Consider the following 24700-nt stretch of genomic DNA (forward strand, 5'->3'; position numbering starts at 1 on the left):
ACTTGTTGTTCCTAGAGTATTTAAAAGTAGAATGGGAGGGAGAGCCTTCAGTTTTCAGGCCCCTCTTCTGTGGAACCAGCTTCCAGTTTGGATTCGGGAGACAGACACTATCTCTACTTTTAAGATTAGGCTTAAAACTTTCCTTTTTGCTAAAGCATATAGTTAGGGCTGGACCAGGTGACCCTGAATCCTCCCTTAGTTATGCTGCAATAGATGTAGGCTGCCGGGGGATTCCCATGATGCATTGAGTTTTTCCTTTCCAGTCACCTTTCTCACTCACTATGTATTAATAGACTTCTCTGCATTGAATCATATCTGTTATTAACCTCTGTCTCTCTTCCACAGCATGTCTTTTATCCTGTCTTCCTTCTCTCACCCCAACCGGTCGCAGCAGATGGCCGCCCCTCCCTGAGCCTGGTTCTGCCGGAGGTTTCTTCCTGTTAAAAGGGAGTTTTTCCTTCCCACTGTCGCCAAAGTGCTTGCTCATAGGGGGTCATATGATTGTTGGGCTTTTCTCTGTATCTATGAAGCGCCTTGAGGCGACATTTGTTGTGATTTGGCGCTATATAAATAAAATTGAATTGAATTGAATTGAATTGAATTGAATTGAAACGGGGGGGAAAGGCTGAGGTATGCCAACTCACACAAGAACTGGACTGAAAATCAGTGACAACAGGTCTGATAGAATGATGAATCCAGATGGGAAATTTCTGGTTTGTCACTGTGCAGAGAAAAGGTCAGGAGAGAGATACAACAGTGAGTGTCTACAGTCATCTGTAAAACGTGATGGAGGCTCTGTCATGCAGTGGTGTTGGGGATCTTGTCAAAACTGGTGGAATTATGAATGTAAATCAGATTTTGAGCCACCATGCAATATCATCTGGAATGTATCTTATTGCCAGTGAAGTGAAAGCATACCTAGATAGAGCAAACACACAATGTCATGGATTGGCCTCCCCAGAGTCTGGACCCCAACACTATTGAAGCAGTTTGGGACCATCTTGACAGAGAACAGAAAAGCTAGCATCCAAGGAAGAGCTTTGAATATCTTAAACTATTCCTAAAAAGAAATGATAAGAAAGCTAATGTAAGAGAGTTCAGGCTGTGTTGAAGAATAAAGCTGTCCATAGCAAATATTGACTTTTAAACTCATTGGAATTGTACAAACTCCATTTCCATCTTCCATCCAGCCATCTTCTTCCACTAATCTGAAGCTGGACGAGTGATATAATCTCTCCAGCATGTCCTGGGTTTGCTCGGGGGCCTCCTCCCGGTGGGACATGCCCGGAACACCTCACCCAGGAGGCATCCTTTTCAGATGCCCGAACCACTTCAACTGGCTCCTTTCAATGTGGAGTAGCAGCGGAACTTCTCACCCTATCTCTAAGGTAGAAGCTAGCCACCCTTCAGAGTTAGCTCTTCACCACGAGGGACCGGTACAGCATCTGCATCACTGCAGCCGCAGCACCTGCAGGAGGTGCCGTAGGGGTCACCAGCATTGTGTGCTGGGTGGCAGCCAGGAGTGGAGGCCCTGGCAGACCGATCCCAATACCAAGACTGTCAATTTTCCATCTTCCTAGCAAAAATAAAGAAATGAGTGGTGACTCTGGACTTTTGCACAGTACTTTAGTTTAGTTAGTGTTGTCAGTAATCACACAGAGAAGCCAAGTAAGAGATCTCGCAGTACATATCAGTAGTAGTGTCACAAGTGTTGGTGCAGACACCAATACTAGTTTGTTTGTTTTTTTTAATTCTGGGCAAGGGCCCAGTTAAAATAAATAAAGTCAGTTACTTTTTCAATTTGACATGTTTTACTGCAACATTTCACAAGCTTGTCATAAAACTAAAATAACTGCCAAAAACCTCTCATTTGGATCCGTTTTGTCACGGAGCACATTATTACTGGTATCGTCAGTTTGTTGAGCAAAGTTGGCCGGAGGCAGCGAAGAAAATACACAAGACCACGTGCAAATGCAGAGAATCGTTTTGAATGATTTGGTAAATATTAATATTTTATCATTTTTGCTCTTTTCGTGATGCAGATTCCAGTCGAGGTTGTGCGGCCAAGCTTTCGTTCTCCTGTCTTTTGAAGGGTCACTACTGTCTGTACGCCAAATCCTGCTTCAACCTGACCAGCCGACAGCCGCATCTATGGATTCACATCATGTTGTTACATTTACAGGTGCACCCAAATGTCCCGCTGTAAAAGCACACAAATGTGTTAGTAAGTGTAAGACGTGCATCTGATGTCATTGGTCTTTGGTTGCCTGAAGGTCTGAAATATGTTGTTTCTTAAACATTTTGTATTGGAGAATAATTGAAAACCTTCACTGACTAGAATAGTTTTACGCTCTTGTGCAGTCTTTTGTGTCTTTATCTGAACCATATCTCAGTTTTTAAATTAGTTTTTGTTCTCCTGCTCTTGTATTTTGTCTCTTAGAGTAAGTCCAGCGTACCTCTCAGCACCAGGGACGAGTGTTTCCAAAAACTGGGTTCTCTTTGGGAAAAGACGCAGCTTAAAGGAGCTCACAGCTTTTCTATGGCCATGACACAGCAGACTACCCCACACAAGAAGGTACTGGACCACCGCAGTGTGAGTGTGTGTGTGCAATCATGCAGCTTCCTCATAAAAGCTATCTGTTTCCACCAGAGAAGATGAAGTCATCGCTTGTGTAAAAGAAAGAAATAAAGATAGGGAAGCGTCAGCACCCACTTTGTTTAGATATGGAAGGCACTGAATGGACGTTTTTGTATACAGGACCTCCGTTCGCCCTGTCTTCTCATCTTTATCATGTCTGTTTGTGTGTTTGCAGATTTGAAACACTGAGAAAAAGCAATTGAACGAGAGGGGTGGGTGTGCGGGAATGGTGTGGGGGGTGAATATGTGCGTCTGGGTTGGTGACAACGTGGAAATGGGTGGTGTTCTTCGTGCTGTCGCTTCTTATGTGTGACAAGCTAAGTGCTCATTAGGAAATAATTAGGCTCACAAAGAAAATACAGCTGTTATTTGTCTTTCTCTAAACGTGTGTTGTGGTTGCAACCAGCTGTGGTTCCCATATGGAGCCCTTACAGAAAAAACACGAGTACACTTACAGTGCTGAGAAAAAGTGTTTGGCTTCTTCTTGTGTTCTTAGTTTGTTTGCATATTTTGCACACTTACATGTCAAATTTTAACATTAGACAAAGATAAGCTGAGTAAAAAGAAAGTGCAGGTTTTAAATGATGATTTTATTTATTTAATCAAACCTGGCTGCCCTCTAAACATTAATAACTTGGTGTGCCACTCGCAGCAGCAAAAGCTGCACTCAAGTGTTTGTGATAACTGGCAATGCATCTTTTGCATCACTGTGGAGGAATTTTAACCCGCTCTTCTTTGCAGAATTGTTTTAATTCAGCCACACTGGAGGGTTTTCCAACATAAACAGCCTGTTTAAGGTCGTGCCAAAGCCTCTCAATCTGATTTAAGTCCGGACTTTGAGTAGGCCACTCCAAAACCTTCATTTTGTTTGTTTTAACCATTCAGAGGTGGACATGCTGGTGTGTTTTGGATCATTGTCCTGGTGCATAACCCCTGTGTGATTGAGCTTCAGGTCATGAACTGACGGTCGGTCATTCTCCTTCTGGATTTTCTGGTAGAGAGCAGAATTCATGGTTCCATCAGTTACAGGAAGTCAGCGCCAGATCATCACACTGCCAGCACCACATTTGACGGAAATGCTGTGTTAGTTTTATGGTAGCTGTAATGGGACTCAAACCTTCTACTAAGTTCAGTTTCTGTCTTATGAGTCCACAGAATCCTTTTCCAAAAGTCTTGGGAATCATCACATGTGAGACGAACTTTTGTTTTCTCTTTTGTCAACAGGTTTTTCTCCTTGAACTCTCCCTTTTTTGCCCAGTTGCTTTCTTGTTGTTCAATCATGGAAACTTAATTGGGAGTGTGTGTGGACACATTTATGTCGACACATGTTAAAACAGCTGCGCTTAGCACTTATACACTCATACCTGCGTCACATACATACCCATAGGGTAAACAACCTCACTCTCTCACTGTCTGATTTGATTATCCACGAGCGAATTACTTTTCCTGATGATCTCAATTGTCCCAAATTAGATCACATTAAACTCTTGTTTGTTTTAGCTGGAGGCCTATAAAAACACAGACCCTGAAGCTACACATGCAGTGATCTTTTACATTTATGGGCCATATAGCGATGCTGATAACACTGTGCTTCAGCTGACACGCTCGTTGTTGTGTTTGGTCAGAGAAATCGCTTGTACGTGCCAACAACAACAATGACTTTACAACTTACGATGATCATTCACTTTCAGTATTTCATGTTAGTAAAACTGTAAGCTCTCATCCCCACTCAATTACTGCTGTTTTATCAGGTTCCTGTCAGACTCTTTTAAAAGCGTATTTTCTTGTGTGCCACATTTATTACTGTCACTGAGTCCTAGTTCCTTGCTTCAGTTTCTGGTTTTGTTCATGATCATTCTGCTTGATGTTTATTTTGTATAACCTGTAGTCTTCCCCGCTTGTGCTCCTGTGTATCACCTTAGTACAGCGGCCCCCAACCCCCGGGCCGGTCCATGAGTCGTTTGGTACTGGGCCGCGAGAGTTGAGGCTCGGGTGCGAAATTTATCGTTTTCAGGATTTTTACGTTAACTCGGTTTCCCTGGGTCTTTTCCCGTGTTGTAGTTGTGTGTCTTATTTTGAAAGAAATATTTATGGGTTACCATAACAACCAGAGAGCATTAAGGGGCAGAGAGGAGGATGTTACTCTCAATGTTGTTGGCGCATTTCAGGAGGACGCTGCTAATAAAGTTACACAATTACACAGTGAATTTGCGTTTATCATTATATTTACAAAATACCACATTTTTTGTCTTGGTCGTGTCATTTTATTTTGTTGTATTTATCCGAACACCTTAAAGGCCGGTCCATGAAAATATTGTCTGACATTAAACGGGTCCATGGCGCAAAAAAGGTTGGGGACCGCTGTCTTAGTATGTTCAGTTTTTTCCTGTTTTACTTTTGTAGTGTTTTGTACCTTCTGCTGGTCACGGTATCCCTGATCTGTTCCCTGTTCCACTGTACCTTCATTACCTTTTGTATTTATTGTTCCCTCATGTGTTCCCTAGTGCTACCCACTGTAGTTTGCTTTTCCTCATGGCGCCTGGACTGTGTTTTTCTTTGATTGTTCCAGCATTAAACCTTCGCCGTAGGTTAATTTCCGCTAACGTCCACCATACTCCACACAGCGTATCCTGACATGGACCCTGAATCTTTGTGCTTTGCTCTTTGTTTCGACACACTGAGTCTTTCCTTTTCATTCGCTTTTTGAAAAAGCAATAGAAAAAATTAGATGGTTAAGTTTTTAGAAAAGGTCATGGATCACAGCATTCACCCTCTGAAAACCAGCTTACCCAGTGACTGTGACTCCTGGGCTTCAGAACGATTTACATGTGGCAATGACAATTATAATCACCACTGCCTAAAGTTGGTGCATTACTGCGTATCTTGGTAGTAGTTAGTTGAGGCTCAGGAGGCAGATCAGATTGCCTGCCAATTAGAAGGTTGGTGTCTCAGTCCTCAACTCCTCCAGTCTGCATGTTGAAGCCTTCTTGGCGAGGATACTAAACACCAAGAACAGCTACAACACCGTGGATGTTGATTAAACAGCCGTATTTGTTGGCCTGGGAATTTAGAAAAGGGTCTGCAAAGTTTCAGCACAACATTCCAACAATGCATAAGTGCAAATGTCTGTGAAAGAAATTATACTGTGTAAATGGACTGTTAATTGTTACGGTTAAGATCACTGCCTTCACATTAAAATGTACTTAGTGCAAAGCATTGACGGGGAGTGGTAAATACTGCACCGGTAGACTTAAACAAGTTTGCTCACCACTACTAAATTACCTTAGCAGAATGTAAAAACATGCTGATGCTGACAGCTTCGATTTTGGTGATCCGTAAACACAAAACAAGCAAAATTAGTATTGAGGTGAAAGAAAAAAACAAAGGTGTAATTTAAGAGGAGTAAGGAGGAGAAAGAGAGCCACTACTCTTTTCTCCATCCACATTCATCACACTGCCTCTTTGCTTTCTTTCCGCCTCAATGAGATCTACAGCTTCTCTCCTGTCACTGTCAGCCAAACAGCATCGCACATGATTTGACAGCAAGGAGAAGAGCCGCGGGACAAGGAAAGCTGTTATATGTGTGAGACAGAAAAGGTTACCAGTTACATCCGTACTGACAGGAAGATTTAAAGGGAGACCGTAGGGCTTTACAAGGCTTCGGTGATTTAAGAGGGGCTTGTGTTTAGCTTCTGACATTTTGGGTTAGTAGTTTTATGACACAGAGAAAAGCTGGTGGAAGCAAAGATGGGGGGATGGAGGGAGGTAAGGGCAAGAGGGGGGAAAAAAACCTTAAACAAGTTAATAACACTTGTTTTACAAGTTACAAATACATAAAGTTGGAAAATAGTAAAAGGTTAAAAGAATAAAGATGTAAAAGGATAAAAGTGAAGGAAATGAGAAGCAGAAAGGGTGGGGAGGAGCAAAGGTGGTCAGATGGGATGCAGATGAAGAGAAAAGGAAACTGAGAGGAACTGAAGGGGCGGTTAGCAAGGAGTAAACTTTGCTGAGGAGAAAACTTAAGGAGTGGGGATTATCTTACATAGTGAGAAGAAGACATGGCACAAGATACGAAAGGAGACAGAGCAAAGTCTGTGGAAGGAGGTGCTTGAAAAGTATTGTTTCACTCAGTTTGCCCAGCGCGTGAGAGTTTGTTGATACAACTGTGGTGAAGATAACGTTTGACGGAGGGAGAGGAGGGAGGAAGGCGGGGTACTCGAAGATAAAGATGGGGCTGAGGCTGTGATTAGATAAAGATGCTCGGGGACGAAACAAGGGTAGAGGAGACAGCTGACCTCTGCGTGTGCCCGTGTGAAAGGAGTTTTATAGTCAGGACCCCGGCCTGCCAGACAGAGCCGCAGATGAAAGTCCGCAGGGACAGAAATAAAGCACGTCCCTGTTTATTGCTTCAGCCTCTCCTCCACTCCCCCTTCCCAACACTCCCCCTTCTTATCCACTCACCTTTCTCCAGACGTACACTCCCCCTCCCTCCTCCTCCTTCCTGCTTCAGTCTCATTCAGTTTTCTCCACGGAAATTTCAACTATATTCCTACAACCTCATCAACCACATTTTTCCTTCCATTTCTGGAGTTAATAACAGTTTGGCTTCTTAAAAAATCTTTTATCATTCCCCAGTTTATTAGAATATCTGGATTTATGTTAAAAAAATGAATAAGATAAGATTTTAAATGGCAAAAACAATCTCAAAGACACGTTTTGCAGATTTGGTACATTGAGCATTGTTGCAGTTGCCGTCAGCCATGTGCACTGGCAATCTCGCATCTTGATGAAAATATAATTGTAAACTTAAACAAAATGATGAAAGGAGAGAGAGGAATGATAGAGAGAGGTGCACAAAGGGGGTTTATTGAAATCTCTGCGAGGACAGACAGATTACATTCAGACTCACATAATCCAGCCTTTGTTTCTTCATCTCTTTATTGAATCCACCTTTCGGGGCTTGATGAATCAAACATGGCCATGTTTGTCCACATCAAGCTGTTGCCCGGCTGCAAATTCATCTCTCCAACCTCAGCAGCATCAAAGCTCACATTTGAAAACACATACTGGATGTTTGTTCCGTGCATTACGGCCTTTCAGTTGCGATAATTTGATTAGACACACATACGCTGGAGTTTAAGGCATTCTTGTAATGGGCTCTGGAAGCAAATACATCTGATCTTACTCATTTTTCTTTGTTGGTCATTCATTTCTTCTTGTATTTTGCAGCAGATGTCGGGTTTGCATTCACTGTTAGACACTGTTGCTCAACCTCTGACTCACAGCCGGTCCTTTTATCTTCTCTCTGCTTCTGTCTCCACTCGCTGCTTTTCAGAGGTTTGCTGTGTCATCGGTAAACGATGTTAAAGCTATTTCAGTAATTGGCTCCTTGAATGTCCGTAGAAAAGCTGTTTCTGCTTTTTCTTTTTCACTTGTAAAGCCAACAAAGACGAGATTCAGGTGAGTCTAAACTACGACACGATTCACGAGTCGTTCTGGTTTCTCATCCATCCACAGAACAACACCGTCAGATCAGGTCAGGTTCATAATTTGCTGGACAAAGGCGGTTTGTGTATTTTTGTCTTTGTACATCACCAATTTGTGATTGAAGTGCAGACTTCCAACTTCAATTCAAGGAATTGGGGGTTTTTTTGCATTTAAAGTTCAGGATATTTGATATGATTCAAAGTGTTTAATATATTTTAACTATAATTTTAAATATGAGGCCCAAAGAGAGATGTCAGTGCAAGTGAGGCAGGCCATCGTTAGGCCAAAAACAACAAAATAAACCTGTCAGTGTGAGAGAGAGAAAACAAAAAAATTCGGACTGACTAAATCTAAAAACAATAAATTCACTGAGCAGCTCAGCAACACCAAAAAATGCCTCAAGTACCACAAAACACGGCCGAAGTGGCTGACAGGATTATTCCCATGGAAACACAGCTTCACAACATCAAACCAAGTGAAGAACACTCTCGGGGAGGTAAGAGTGTCAAGGTCTATAATTAAGAGATGCCTTCATGAATGTGAAAACAGTGGATTTACAACAAGCTGCAAACCACTGATTACACTCAAGAACAAGAAGGACAAATTAGACAGAAAACATTAAAAAAAAAAGCCCGCACAGATCTGAAAGACATAGAAAAGACAAACAAAACCAAGACAAATGGTGAATGATGGGAAGAGAAAACAGGCATGTATGGCTGCCAGTAGAAGCAGGTCACTAGTGTTTATTGATGATGTGACTGCTGATAGAGCAAGATTTGATTTGTAATTGTAATGCATGAACATATATTTTTAATATATAATCAAATGCTACCACAGCCTGATAAGAACTCCTTTTAAAACGGGTGGAGTGGTTCTTTAACTATATTAGCATTTAATAATAATGGATTGGATTTATATAGCGCTTTTCAAGGCACCCAAAGCACTTTACAATGCCACTATTCATTCACTCTCGCATTCACACACTCGTGGAGGCAAGCTACAGTTGTAGCCACAGCTGCCCTGGGGCAGACTGACAGAAGCGAGGCTGCCATATCGCACCATGGGCCCCTCTGGCCATCACCAGTAGGTGGTAGGGTAAACAGAGAGGACAGAGAGCCCGGGGATCGAACCGGCGACCTTCCGGTTACAGATGTGCTTCCCAACCCCCCTGAGCCATGGTCGCCCCATTGGTAGATAACCCCACCTTTGACGCTATTTAAAGACGGCTGTAAAAAGTCGTGACACCCACTGTGGGTTTACATTGGAGCCAGTTTGAAGCCCAGAGGTGCAGCTTACTGACATTTCCTGGAAATACTGCCCGGAGCTGCAGATGGCCAACATTAGATACTTTAGCTAAATCCTGCTAACATATTATAATCAGTTAAAACAATAAACGCTCTCCTATATTTCCAGATAGCAACATATTAGCAACGTATTAGCGTAATTATGAAACACAGTGGAACTACGTGTGGGGGAAAAATGTGCACTGTATTTTCTAACATATTTGGTACCTCTGCAGTGTAGTGGAGTACAAGTATAAAACAGTATATTGCGAAAACAGTCGGGTAACGTATTTGTCATACCATTCGACTCTCATCTCCTCGTCTTCTCTTTTATCCTTTCACTAACTTTCTTGTCTTTCGCTCCTGCTTTTCTTTTGCAAATCTTTTTCTGCATTTGTTCATTTTGAAGCTTACTTCTCCTGAAGACCACTCGGTCCACTGCACGTTATGAGTATATTAATGTTGGCGTAAACCCACAGATGTTCGGTCTCTCCCAAACCACATATGGTCTGGGTTTATCTGTATCTGCAGGCAAATCCCCTTCATTTTTAGTCATTTAAATAGTAATAACATAAAGAATCAGATGTGACATCTTTCCTTTTTAACATCAAGGGGGATAAATTAAAACACACTAGTAGCTCAGCACAGTGTAGCTACGTTCAGCTTTTTCTTATAGTCATTTAAATCCATCTGCATTTGTTCGCCTGCTTGCTGAAGTCAGAGGTTTTACTGATGATCAGTGTACAAGAGCTGTTTTTAGAGAAATCCTGAAGCCGTGTGTATGCGGTAGGTTTGTTTCTGTGTTTGAACTGTGCAATCATGATAAAAGAGATCTGGGAAACCACATAACAGCACTGTAGAAACATGGTTTTAGTTAAAGATAATGTAAATTTATGGTAAATGTACAGTATATGTAAAAAAACAAAACAAAACTGATGGTAGTGATCGATCATTTTCATGTTTTTCTCCAAGGAAGAAAAAACGAAATATGTCAAGTGTCACTGAAATGTGTTTGTGTGAATTCAAAGTGAAGTATAACTCTTACCATGTGCAGGAGGTCTGGTGGGATTTCTGGTGGGGGTCTAGTCTTCCATTGTTTGCTCTTCTGACACAGATGCAAAGTTGATATTTTCAGGATTTTTGTTAAGTAGCTACTTCTTAGAGTTAAGAATCCCTTATGCATGTGTGATTTTGTATTTGCTGATGCCCTGAGCTGTTTAACAACCACAGGAATGTTAGTATAATCTAAATAAAACATAGATATATATAAAAATCCCCCGCTCGCCCCTGCGGGTGGTTCATCCTTCAAGCTCGGGTGCTTTCCCAGAGGCCCGGGAGCTTGAGGGTCCTGCGCAGTGTCTTAGCTGTTCCTAGGACTGCGCTCTTCTAGACAGAGATCTCAAATGTTGTTCCTGGGAGTGGGAACCACTCTTCCCAGCCTGGGGGTGACTGCACCGAGTGCTCCGGTTACCACTGGGACCACTGTTGCCTTCACCTTCCACATCTTCTCGAGTTCTTCTCTGAGCCCCTGGTATTTCTCGAGCTTCTCATGTTCCTTCTTTCTGATGTTGCTGTCATTTGGTAATTCTATAAACTCTTTGAAAGGTCTTTTAGTGCATTTTGTGCAAGGGTCTGTGTGTTGCATGTAAACCACAAAGTGACGAGTATAATAAAAACAGCAATCCGCAGCTACGCCAGCAGCTCAGGAAAAGCTCCGGAAAAGTGCAGCAATCAGTGCAAGAATTCTTCCATGAACTTGATCATGATGATTGTTTTAACCCACTTAAACACATCTTTAAATGAAATGTTTTTTATTCTTTTTTATTAAAAAGAATATATTTAGCATTTATGACAGATAGTTAGATAAGTAGATACTTTATTGCACATTTTAGTTTACACTGTTATGTATGATTTAATCTCTTTGTTTTTTGAGTTACCTCAGTTACAGCTGCTCCGGTCCCTTGATTGATGAGCCAAGAGGTGAAAAGGGGGCAGAGCAAGCCTATGGAGAACTGCAAATTGGCTTATTCCATAACTCTGGATCATGGGGGGGGAAATGGAGTTCGTTATGTTAGTTTCAGTTAGGTTTTGTGTGTTTTTGTGGGCTGATCAGCCCTATTTAAGTTTCCCCTTTGTCTCATTTAGGGAGGTCAGTTTGTTTGAGTTACCAGTATTGTTTGTCGTTAACCTTGAGTAGAGTTCTGTTACTTTGACCTCTTTTATGGGCCCAAGATTTTGATTTTTTGTATAATTTAACCACCTTTGTTTTTGGGTTAAATAAAAAAACTTTTTTTCGGGACTTTAACCTGTGCCTGACTTTCTTTCACTCGCTCAATCACAAGGGGTTTTATAATACGAGAGAGTATAAACATGTATATATACAACAGTGAGAAAAACAAAGAAGTGAAAATTGATTAATTAAATGCATGAATAAATACTATGTAGACTATAAATCTAAGAATGATGTCGTAACTTTCACCTTCCTGTTTTGGCTAAGTCATCTTATGGTCCTCGGCTGGTCCTCATCCTTTGCCTGCTTTCTTCTTTTTCTTTTTCACCTGAGTTCATTTAGCCCGAGCCTAATTTTTGTATGTGTTTTTTTCCTTTTTCATGCAGATTCCAAAGCTTCCAATGATCCATCTTGGACACCACTCAGTTTTTTCTAATGTTAAATTCTTCTGCTTTAGCACAGATGCCTGATCTCTCCGTGATAGCTGTCCCGCTGATGTACTCATTCCTTATCTTATCCATCCTGGTCACTCCCAGTATGAACATCTGCACCTACAGCTCTGACTCCTGTCTTTTTGGTATTGCCACCACCTCAAACAATGCATCATAGCATGCCATCTTGTAAATCTACCCTTTCTCACTTGCTGCTATCTCTATATTACAAATCATCCCTCACGCTCCTTTCCACCCACTCCACCCTGCCCACATCCTGTTCTTAATCTCTCTTGTGCACTGTCTGCTGCTTTGGATGGAGGCAGTCACTATTGATCACAGCAGATATAAAGTTTAAATAGGACAGTTTAGTATTTGAGATGCTCAGTTGTTCCATGTATTTGTTTCCTTTCCGTTTGCCTTCAGGACCTGGACAACCTTCAGATCCAGCTAGAAGAGGTGCGCTTCTTCGACTTGTTTGGATACAGTGAGGAGGAAGGAGGCTGGCTCTGCTTCATGTGTAACAACCCTGAGAAAGCTACAGGTACACACACGCACACATATATGCACGCTAAGACGGGCACTGAGAATAGAAGGAATGAAGAAATGAGCTCTTATTATCTGAAAATTGAAGCCCTCCACCTTTATAAACACTTCACTGTACATTTCCGCTCTTGCATATCGTCAAACATCGAAATTACACACTTTGCCTCACACACTTTGTCCTCCTGCGGTTTCCCCTGAATGGCTCCCATCCTTTTCTGTCTTCAGAGGAATGAACAACAACTAAAGTGGGATTTTAAAAGATTGCTTTCTCATTTCATGTCATCTCACCAGCTCTCTTGGGCACAGTTTTCTCTCTCTGGGGAGCTCCATGGGAGGTTTTCCCTCAGAATGCCTTCGAGGCACATGACCTTTCCCCGGAAAAGTGAAGGAAAGTGGAGCAGGGAGCAGCTCTTACAAAACAGCTGCCACCCTGATTTAAACATTTTTAAAGTCACTATAAGCAGTCAGTCACTTCCACCATGACTCAGATGTGATTGCTTTACTTTGGACTGGTGACCTTTCAGTGAGTGCTTTGTGCTGATGAAGTAAGACTTGGAATAAAGATCAAATCTTAAATCACCTTTGGTTTGAAAATTGCAGAGCTTAAAAATGTATAAACCATTCATAGTTTGCTACATTTCTGCATCAATACTACCAGATAGTCCCAAAATCAAATAAAGAGAAGCCAGTTTAAAGCTAAACTCATTCTACGATCAGGATTTAATGAAAGAGATTCGGGACCATTGCTAACCTCTCCTGGAGTGCTCAAGCAGAGATCCCTCCAGGAGCGAGGCATGTAATCTAGTCACGTAATAATAGTCGTGTAATAAAGTTTAACTGTAAGATGCTCCATGTGTGCGCAAGTGAGTGAGAGTAACATCGGTGGTATGTAGCCTCATCCGTCTGTGAGAGCGTGGCGATAGATGTAGCTGCAGCGCACAGAATGTGCTTAAGTGAACTGTATTCACTTCATCTTAATGGAATGAAGTCCAAGTTGGCCCAGATATGAAAGCAAGTGACGAGCTATGAACCAGGCTAAACGGGAAGGAGCCATGAATCAGAAAGAGCATGAAACGTGTTTAAAGCTAAACATTTTGTAGATGTTTAAATATCATTTATTAAAAATACTGAGGAACTTTTACAGTAAAAGTCCTAGTGAGAGATCACTAGGACTTTTACTGTTGTATTGTAGCGTTAAATAAATAATTAGAGAATCAGCAGAAAGCCATATTCAAGTTTTGTGAGGTTTTCTTTTGCTTTATCTAATGAGAAAATTCTTATAAAAGGCAGGTAGAACTAAAGATGCTGCCTCTGTCTGTGTGTATGGCAAAATCTCAAATAGATGGACTACAGGTCTAGATTGGCTAACCCTAATGTTCAGGCCAGCTGTGGATACTTGGAATAACCCACAGATCACAGTCCACTTGGATTTGGCTCTTTATAATAATCAGAAATCAGATGAGATTAATGAGAAGTCTGTTTAAACAAATGATCTTCATACATTTAAGTGGTATTGACATTTATATGGCTCATTTCAAGACTCCTTGATATAAACAATACAGAAGCCAATTGAACTCCATTCTTTGAGCTCCGCTGCTAACCGGTGCATTCACTGACCTGGCTGAACGACTGCAAGGAATGGATGGTTACCTTTTTAGACTCGTGCCAGTTTCTCTTCATTACAGGAGGATTTAGAAGGGGAACGGTGATACCCTGTGTCCCCGTGGGGCTCTGTGTGTGTCTGTGTGTGCCTACAGTACTGTGCAAAGGTCCAGAGCCACTCCCAACGTCTTTGTATTTTGCCAGAGTTTGTTCTCATTTTTCAAGTGCTCTTGAGCAGCTGATCTCCATGTGTTTCAAACTTTTTCTTAGGACATTGGCTGCTTTTTCACTTTTATTCCGTCCAGTCGTTGTAGCATTTGCAGAGAAAGTTTTTTTTTAACCACTTAACACTGCCCTATGAATCATCATAAAAAAACTCACAGGATAAAGCAGTGTTGTCTACACATAACAGATAACTTAGCAACAACCCATTTTCAAATTGTATCTTTAGGCACTTTATTACTAGCGGCCTGTCACAAGAACATATAACACATGTCCTCATTTATTAAGTTGAATCTACAAAAAATGCCAACGATAACAAATGACCAAGCGCAAACACTTTGCTGCTGTACTGAAGAAGAGTTTTTCTGACAACTTTTTACTTTTACTTCCTACATTTTTAAACAAATATCTGGACTTTCTAAGTAAAGACAGTCTGTACTTTGCCAACTGTGCACAATTTAGCAGACATAAAATAGTGTTTTATGTCTGTAAAAATAGTATTTTCAGGGTGTTCAGGGTGTCCTTACAAAAACTAAGGAAACCAGAGAAGTGGAAGACAGAACAAGAGGTAGAAGGCCTAAAAAATTATCTATAGCAGATAGTAGCAGAAGTATCTTAAGTGTCCATAAGATATTAAGATACTGTTAAATGTCTTTATGTCCTTAAGAAATAGGGGGGAAAAATCCAACAAAGACCACCAGAATTGGTCTCAGTGGCAGGGTGGCTGTGAGGGAAAAATGCTGAAGTACAGCATATTAGACAAGAACTGGACTGAAAATCAGTAGCAGCAAGTCTGATGAATCCAGATTTTAAATTCTTGGTTCAAATCCTCATCGATATCTTATCAAAACTGATAGAATTATGAATGCAGAAAAGTACCATCAGATTTTGATCCACCATATGATACCAGCTGGAAAACATCTGATATCTAACAGCTTCATTTTCTAGCACAACAGTGATCCCAAATGCACTGCCAATGCAGTAAAAGCATATCTTTATATGATTGTAGGGTCTTTATGTTCCAATATAAAGGACCTTGAGGTGACTGTTGGCACTGAATTGAATTGAGTTGAAAACACACAATGGCACTTATCAGTCATGGATCGGCCTCCCAGAGCCTGGACCTCAGCATTACTGTAGCATGCACATTATTCTCATGTCGACAGAAACATAAATGCAGCCAACATCCAGAGAAGAGCTTTGAATGTCCTTCAAGGAGCCTGGAGAAATATTCCCGAAGACTGCTTAAAGAAATATTCAGACTGTGTTGAAGAGTAAAGGTGGTCATACATACTTTCAGTCCTGTTTGAATTGTATGGACTCTGTTTTTTGTCTTTCAGTCTGTATTTTGATGAATGTTTCCACATGATTCAATAAATCGCTGCACCTGTTTCACATTTCCCTGACAAAATATAAAGAAGTGAGGGGTGTCTCAAGACTTTTGGGCTACACCATACTGTGTATATATACATGTTTCTTCTATGCATGGCTGTCTTGATCTGACTTGGACAGATGTTATAGTTTCTGTTTTCTAACAGTCCTTTTAGAAAGAGGATATTACGTTGAATACAAGTACATTTTTTAAATAAAATGACTGACACCAAGCCCTGCGGCAGATTGGCGACCTGTCCAGGGGGAACCCTGCCTCTCGCCCAGCTGGGATAGGCTCCAGCACCCCTGAGATCCTGAAAAGGATAAGCGGAAGAGGATGGATGGATGGACGGGTGGATGATAGACACCACCTTTACAGATTTTTTGCACCTTGCATTTATTTCAGATAATTTAGCCTTTTGTCAAAGCAGTATCACATCTACCTGATGAGTACAAATCTGCCCAAATGACTCTTTTGTATTTAAACAGTTCAGTTAACCCAGCACATTATTATGGCACCTGGCTCTGATTAAAACACACAACAGATAAAAATCAGAAACTGTACAATACATCTGTACCAAAGTCAGGCTCAGACAGTCAGGTATCTGAACACCTGAAATCAGTAAGCCTGATACAAGATATCTTACTGTTACAACAAACATGGATACACAAGTAAACCTTAACTAATGACAGTTTTTTGAGGAAGCCATCAAACAGACCCCCAGTCATCTTAAAAATCCTATAATTGAAACTGAAACCAAACTCTGTGACAACATGTAAAATGCCAAAACTGAGAAATCTGGGGTTTTAAATATGATACAATACAATACAACATTATTTGTATAACACATTTAAAAAAACAGCGGTACACCAAAGTGCTTTACAATAACAACAAAATTAAGACATGATTAAATAAAAGACTATTAACAAAGTACCACATACGTCATCAGGTTGAGGGCACTAATTATACAGGAATAAAAGGGAATATAAGAACAAAGTTACTAAGAACAGATATAGCTAAAAGATCAAGTAAATAGATAAAAAAAAATTGAGCCACATATAAAATAGGGACACTAACTAGATGGAAAAGCTATGTTAAATAACTGAGTTTTTAAACGGGATTGTAAAGATAGTGTGTTGCGCGGATAATGAAGGGAAGGTTGTTCCACAGGTTAGGTGCAACCAGGGAAAAAGCACGGTCAGCCCTAGATTTAAGTCTAGATCTAGGCTGAGCCAGGAGTAATTGGGCTGAAAACCTGAGGGCTCGCCCGGGGACATATAGACTAAGGAGATCGACAAGATAACGAGGGGCTAAATTATTCATAATTTTAAAGGTGAGCAACAATATTTTAAATTCGATATGATATTTTATGGGTAACCAATGCAAATCAGGAAGAATGGGGGTGCTAGAGGCATGCTTTCAAGTGCCAGACAGGAAGCGAGCCGCAGCATTTTGGACAAGCTGGAGTCTATGAAGGAGAGCGGAGTGAAGACCAAAGTAGAGAGAATTACAGTAATCCAATCTAGAAGTCACAAAAGCATGAATGAGCTTTTCAAGATCTTTATGAGGGACATAGTGCTTAGTCTTAGCAATAAGGCGCAGTTGGTAAAATCTAGATTTGATTACTGAGGACACTTGTTTGTTAAATTTAAAACAACCGAGTCAGAGAGAGAAGTGGCCAAGGAACCAAGGGTATCAGCTAATAGGCCCCAGGGGATATGGTTGCCAAACACCACAATTTCCATTTTCTTTTCATTCAGGATAAGGGAGTTGCCCAAAAGCCATTCTCTGACTTCTCTCATGCACTCGAGGAAGCAGTGCAACGACGGAGCAATGTCGTCATGATCTAACTGAAAATATATTTTTATATCGTCGGCATAGATGTGACGAGAAATGTTATATTTTTCAAAGATTAAGCCTAGGGGGAGCATGTATAATGAGAATAGCATTAAAAACAAAACAAAACTAGATCCTCATTTTGAGTTTGATGCCAGCAACACATTTAAATAAACTTTAGACAGGAGTGTGCCCTGGGTTTGGAAGTGAGTTCTGCTAGTCTTGCTTTGGTGTAGGACATCAGCTCAACAGTTTAGGACATTCTTTGCCTTATATTTCTTTTTCAGTTTAATACCACAAATCTTTTAATCCAGAGCACTGTTGTTGGAATATGTAAATATAGAATTTTTAGTAATGAAGTAATTAAGAAATTATTGTATTCTGTTGTTTATATTTAATGCAGTGTTACCATTTTTTTTTTCAATATGGGTTGTAATATGTAGTTACTGAAATAGTTTTTTTGAAAAGCAAAAGTGTTGCCTAATTCAGGTCATTTTAGCAGAAAATGACCTGAATTGCTTCATTCAGTATGCAACAAATGCAAGATTTATTGCACTTCTGTACTGGAAATGATTGCATTTATGCAGCCAGACTGGATTTACAGGAAATGTGTTTTGCGGCTTTAGTCATGGTAGTACAGTTCATGGCACGTGAACATGTTTTCACCTAAAGGAACGTGGTCATAAAACAAGACTGCAATAACGTATTCAAGGCCAAGAAGTAAACTCTGAACCATCCGCTGGGAACTTGGTTGTCCAACTGAAAGCTGTTCAGTTTTTTAGCTGAAGTTACAGTAAATGACAGAAATACACTCAGCTCATCTCCCTGAAACAACTGGAATATTTTACTTTTAGATGGCTTTTGTTTTTTCACATGTCCGTTCACATATTTACATGTATGCATGCTGTTCATATAGCAAGCGGCACCCAGCCAAGATTTGACTTTATAATGCTTTTTATGGTTGTGCTACAATGATTAAAAAAATAAATAAATTTAAAAAACTTGCTGACTTGGCGAGAGCAGACACGCACACACGCACACACACACACAAAACTTGTTTCATTTTTTAAAGCTAGAAAGGAAAAGAGCTTTTCACTTCAACTTATTATGGAGTGCAGCCAGTGTTTGGTACAACTCCATAATACTTTATGATATACTGTTGAGTTCAACTACTGGAATGTCTTTGAAGTGTGCGTTAATGACCAGTTCAGTGTGTGTGTGTGTGTTTGTATGTGTGGACATGCCTGAATACAGCACATACCAAGTGTGTCCTCTTATCCTGCGCTCCCTGGGCTGTTCAGTATTTTCACTTGGACAACATGCTGTTGCACTCACTTAACTGGCAAGCAGCAGAAGAGAAAGGGGAATAAAAATATATGGTGATTACATCAGTTTTCTCTCCACGTGTGGATTTGAGCACATTTGGTAATCTCGGGAAGACTAATTGACTTCTTTCAAAAATATGGAAAGCCCCATCTAAGTGTCCTCCTCCCACATTCAATCAGTGAAGACAGAAATTTTCATCTCATTTTCTGGAAAAGAGAGACGTTCATCACACGGTGAAATTTTGAGTGTCATTGCTATAAATGGAGTTTTGAGGCTTAGTGAAAGTTTGTCAAATCAAGGCAGCATTTCTCAAGGGTGCAACTGGAGGTTCTGGTGACATCATAGGGCAAGATTAGGGAAGCATGTTAGCTAATACATATGTGGCTGTCATGGCCTTTGTACATGTTGTGGCATCATTTATGCAGCTCTACTGCAACACTTTCCAGCTTATATTTCTTCTCTTATTTAAAACTTTACTACATAAGGATATATTTTTGGAATTTAATCTCGCTCTTTTTTAAATGTGGTCCCTAAGGTTTCCAGTAAAGGTTGAGTCAGTCACCGAGGTTTTTTCTGGAAGCAGTTTTGAAACCATCAATCGGATTTGGCAACAGAATCAATGACAATGGCACATCAGAACAAAATGAAGTACAATCTATGTGTAACGGGACACTTGGCATTAGGTTTGGTGAAGCCTTATTTGGAAACGGTGCTAGTGGTGCATGTATATACTACATTATGTTATATGCAGTCCTGTGAATAACTAAGTACACACTTACTGCTTCCACAGGAATTAAAATGGTAAAATTCGACCATACAGTGATCAGAAAAATTGCAAAAACCCAAAGAGCTACATCTCAGACTCTACAGGCCTCAGTTCACTGTTAAATATTAAAGTTCATGACAGTATCATTAGGAGGCTGGGAGACTTCTGGACCAGAGTTCTTTAGACAGATAAGATCAAAGTGGAGATGTTTGACAGTTACACACAGCAACATGTTTGGAAAAACCAAACACATCATGTCAGCACAAAAACCTCACAATAACTGTCATACACTGTGGTGGAGAGGTGATGATGTTCTGTAGCCACAGAACCCGGGCACCTTGCAGTCATTGAATCGACCACAAACTCATCTGTGTACCAAAGTATTCTAAACTCAAATGTGAGGCCATCTGTCTGACAGATAAAGCTTTGATGCGTCATGCAATGGTGCAGTGATTCCAAGGACGTCAGCAAATCTACAACAGAATGACTGAGAAAGAAAAGAATCAAGTCAATGTGCAGACGTCAACCCGACTGGGACAATCCGGTCGTTAAGTGATGACGTGACGAATCCTACTTCCGGGCCTAAAGTAGTCTGCGTTTAATATGGCTTTTGTATTGTTAACATGTTTAATGTTATGTATTTTCTTCTATTTAATCTCAAAAATCTCCTAAAACAGTCAGTGAACACTGTTGACCTCCCTCGGCTTTTATTACCGCTAATCATTTATTTAAGCTCAGTTTTTAAAACCTTAGGATGTAACTACAGCCCAGCCCATGCAGCAGTATATGAATGACTAACCTCGTATTGTGGATGGATTATCTCAGTTGTTCTCCTGGCTGAAGTTTGGTCCTTTTACAGCATCCTGCCATGCGATTACATTTGTTCCTGACCACCGAGAACACTCACGTTAACTTTTATCAAGTGGAAAAAAAATTAGCTTGTTTATATTATGCTAACATAGCTGTGTCGCTAGCGGTCACGTAGCACATCATTATATACCAGCAAGCCAAACTTCAGTAACCCTACAAACGTCACTGCTGTTTAGTTTTCTGTCTTCATTTATGTTGGAAGTGATAACAGAGCTGTACAATTTAATTAGTTTCCAAAACCCCACAGTCAGGACATGCTATATTGTATTTAGATAGAAGCTAGCGAGCTAACTTCCTGCTAACTTGGTGTTCGCTCGCTCTGTGGTATAGTATCGCTTCCTGTTCCTGCTCAAACACAGTGGTGTTTCTGAGTAGCTTATTTGCTTAGCTTAATTTGCTTAGTTAACAACTTTTAAATACATTCTTTTTTCACAGTATAATCTTCACGTGCTTCATCCGAAGCACACTTTCTGTGTACTCACTACCTAATTTATAGCCAAAGTATTCACTCACTGTCTCTGTACTGTTTCGCTAGCTTAGCTCGTAGCCGACCCGTTAGCACCATGGCTACTTCACCTGTCCCTTCTGCACTTTCTTGCTCATTGTGTCAGATGTTTAGTTACTCCTCGGCCTCCTTTAGCAGTAATGATATCTGTAACAAATGTAGCATATTTGCAGCTCTGGAGGCCAGGATTACTGAACTGGAGACTCGGCTTTGCACCCTGCTATCACCCTTAGCTAGCCAGGCCCCTGTAGCTGGTGCAGCCGAAGATAGCGTAGGCCCCGCTAGCTGTTCCCCGGCAGGTCCCAAGCAGCTGGGGAAAGACGGCTGGGTAACGGTGAGGAGGAAGCGTAGTCCTAAACAGAAGCCCCAGGTACACCACCAACCCGTTCATGTGTCTAACCATTTTTCCCCACTCGGTGACACACCCGCTGGGGGTCAAACTCTGGTAATTGGTGATTCTGTTCTCAGACATGTGAAGCTAGAGACACCGGCAACCATAGTCAATTGTCTTCCAGGGGCCAGAGCAGGCGACATTGAAGGAAATTTAAAACTGCTGGCTAAGGGTAAACGTAAATTCAATAAAATCATAATTCACGTCGGCAGTAATGACACCCGGTTACGCCAATCGGAGGTCACTAAAATCAATATTGAATCGGTGTGCAACTTTGCCAAAACAATGTCGGACTCTGTAGTTTTCTCTGGTCCCCTCCCCAATCAGACCAGGAGTGACATGTTTAGCCACATGTTCTCCTTAAATTGCTGGCTGTCTGAGTGGTGTCCCAGAAACGATGTGGGCTTCATAGATAATTGGCAAACCTTCTGGAGGAAACCTGGTCTTGTTAGGAGAGATGGCATCCATCCCACTTTGGATGGAGCAGCTCTCATTTCTAGAAATATCGACAAATTTATTAAACCCCTCATAACATGACTATCCAGAGTTGGGACCAGGAAGCAGAGTTGCAGTCTTACACGCCTCTCTGCAGCTTCTCTCCTCCTGCTACCCCTCCAAAAACCCATCTCCATAGAGACTGTCTCTGCTTCCAAAAAGACAAAAAACAAACTAAAAACCAGCAACAAACAACTTAAACATTTACAAAGAAAGAACAATACAGTATCCACATCTGAACCAAAGAGTAAAACAGTGAAATGTGGATTATTAAATATTAGGTCTCTCTCCTCCAAGTCTCTGTTAGTACATGACTTAATAATTGATCAACAAATTGATTTACTCTGCCTTACAGAAACCTGGTTGCAGCAGGATGATTATGTTAGTTTAAATGAATCAACACCCCCGAGTCATTCTAACTACCAGAAATCTCGAAGCACAGGTCGAGGGGGCGGTGTGGCAGCAATTTTTCACACCAGTCTATTAATTAATGAAAGACCAAGACAGACTGTTAATTCATTTGAAAGCCTGATGCTTAGCATTGTCCACCCCAGCTGTGAAACTCAGAAACCAGTCTTACTTGTTATCATCTATCGTCCACCTGGGCCTTACACAGAGTTTCTGTCTGATTTCTCAGACTTTATATCTAATTTAGTTCTGAGCTCAGATAAAATAATTATTGTGGGTGATTTTAACATCCATGTTGATGCTAAAAATGACAGCCTCAACATTGCATTTAATCTGTTGTTAGACTCAATTGGTTTCTCTCAAAATGTAACAGAACCCACCCACCACTTTAATCACACTCTAGATCTTGTTTTAACATATGGCATAGAAACTGAACATTTAACAGTGTTTCCTGAAAACCCTCTCCTGTCTGATCATTTCTTGATAACATTTACATTTACAATAATTGATTACGCAGCAGTGGAGAGTGGACTTTATCAAAGTAGATGTCTTTCTGAAAGCGCTGTAACTAAGTTTAAGAATATAATCCAGCCACTGTTATCATCGTCAATGCCCTGTACCAACACAGAGCAGAGCAGCTATCTGAACGCTACCCCAACAGAGGTCGATTATCTTGTTAATAATTTCACCTCCTCACTACGTACGACTCTGGATACTGTAGCTCCAGTGAAAACTAAGGTCTCTAATCAGAAGTACCTGACCCCGTGGTATAATTCTCAAACACGTACCCTAAAGCAGATGACTCGTAATCTGGAGAGGAAATGGCGTGTCACAAATTTAGAGGATCATCATTTAGCCTGGAGAAATAGTTTGTTGCTTTATAAGAAAGCCCTCCGCAAAGCCAGAACAGCTTACTACTCATCACTGATTGAAGAAAATAAGAACAACCCCAGGTTTCTCTTCAGCACTGTAGCCAGGCTGACAAAAAGTCAGAGCTCTTTTGAGCCAACCATCCCTTTAACGTTAACTAGTGATGACTTCATGAACTTCTTCACAAATAAAATTTTTATCATTAGAGAAAAAATTACCAATAATCATCCCACAGATGTAATATTATCTACAGCTACTCTTAGTACCATTGATGTTAAGTTAGACTCTTTTTCTCCAACTAATCTTTCTGAGTTAACTTCAATAATTACTTCCTCCAAACCATCAACGTGTCTTTTAGACCCCATTCCTACAAAACTGCTCAAAGAAGTCCTGCCATTGATTAATTCTTCGATCTTATATATGATCAACCTATCTCTAATAATCGGCTATGTACCACAGGCCTTCAAGGTGGCTGCAGTTAAACCTTTACTCAAAAAGCCATCTCTAGACCCAGCAGTCTTAGCTAATTATAGGCCAATCTCCAACCTTCCTTTCATATCAAAAATCCTTGAAAGAGTAGTTGTCAAACAGTTAACAGATCATCTGCAGAGGAATGGTTTATTTGAAGAGTTTCAGTCAGGTTTCAGAGTTCATCACAGCACAGAAACAGCTTTAGTGAAGGTTACAAATGATCTTCTTATGGCCTCTGACAGTGGACTCATCTCTGTGCTTGTCCTTCTTGACCTTAGTGCAGCATTCGATACTGTTGACCATAATATCCTATTAGAGCGATTAGAACATGCTGTAGGTATTACAGGTATTGCACTGCAGTGGTTTGTATCATATCTATCTAATAGACTCCAATTTGTGCATGTAAATGGAGAGTCCTCTTCACACACTGAGGTTAATTATGGAGTTCCACAGGGTTCAGTGCTAGGACCAATTCTGTTTACATTATACATGCTTCCCCTAGGCAGCATCATTAGAAGACATAGCATACATTTTCACTGCTATGCAGATGACACCCAGCTCTATCTGTCCATGAAGCCAGATAACACACACCAATTAGTTAAACTGCAGGAATGTCTTAAAGACATAAAGACTTGGATGGCCACTAACTTTCTGCTTCTTAACTCAGATAAAACTGAGGTCATTGTACTCGGCGCTGAAAAGCTTAGAAATATGGTATCTAACCAGATTCTTACTTTGGATGGCATTACCTTGGCCTCCAGTAACACTGTGAGGAACCTTGGAGTCATTTTTGACCAGGATATGTCCTTCAACGCACATATTAAACAAATATGTAAGACTGTGTTCTTCCATTTGCGCAACATCTCTAAAATTAGAAATATCCTGTCTCAGAGTGACGCTGAAAATCTAGTTCATGCATTTATTACTTCCAGGCTGGACTACTGCAATTCA

At 40.7% G+C, this 24700-nt stretch overlaps 1 protein-coding gene across 2 annotated transcripts in view; it reads left to right on the forward strand.

Moving 5' to 3' along the window:
• veph1 (ventricular zone expressed PH domain-containing 1) overlaps positions 1-24700 on the forward strand; it is a 100661-nt gene that overhangs the window by 60025 nt on the left and 15936 nt on the right. For both annotated transcript variants that reach the window (XM_087850876.1, XM_087850877.1), the window contains 3 exons: positions 2043-2182; positions 2441-2575; positions 12496-12613. In XM_087850876.1, the coding sequence (XP_087707002.1) occupies positions 2043-2182; positions 2441-2575; positions 12496-12613 (393 nt within the window). The remainder of the gene's footprint in view (positions 1-2042; positions 2183-2440; positions 2576-12495; positions 12614-24700) is intronic.

The sequence above is a fragment of the Neolamprologus brichardi genome, chromosome 14 (genome assembly GCF_056152115.1).
Source record: "Neolamprologus brichardi isolate AB-2024 chromosome 14, ASM5615211v1, whole genome shotgun sequence".
Classification (NCBI taxonomy): Eukaryota; Metazoa; Chordata; class Actinopteri; order Cichliformes; family Cichlidae; genus Neolamprologus; species Neolamprologus brichardi.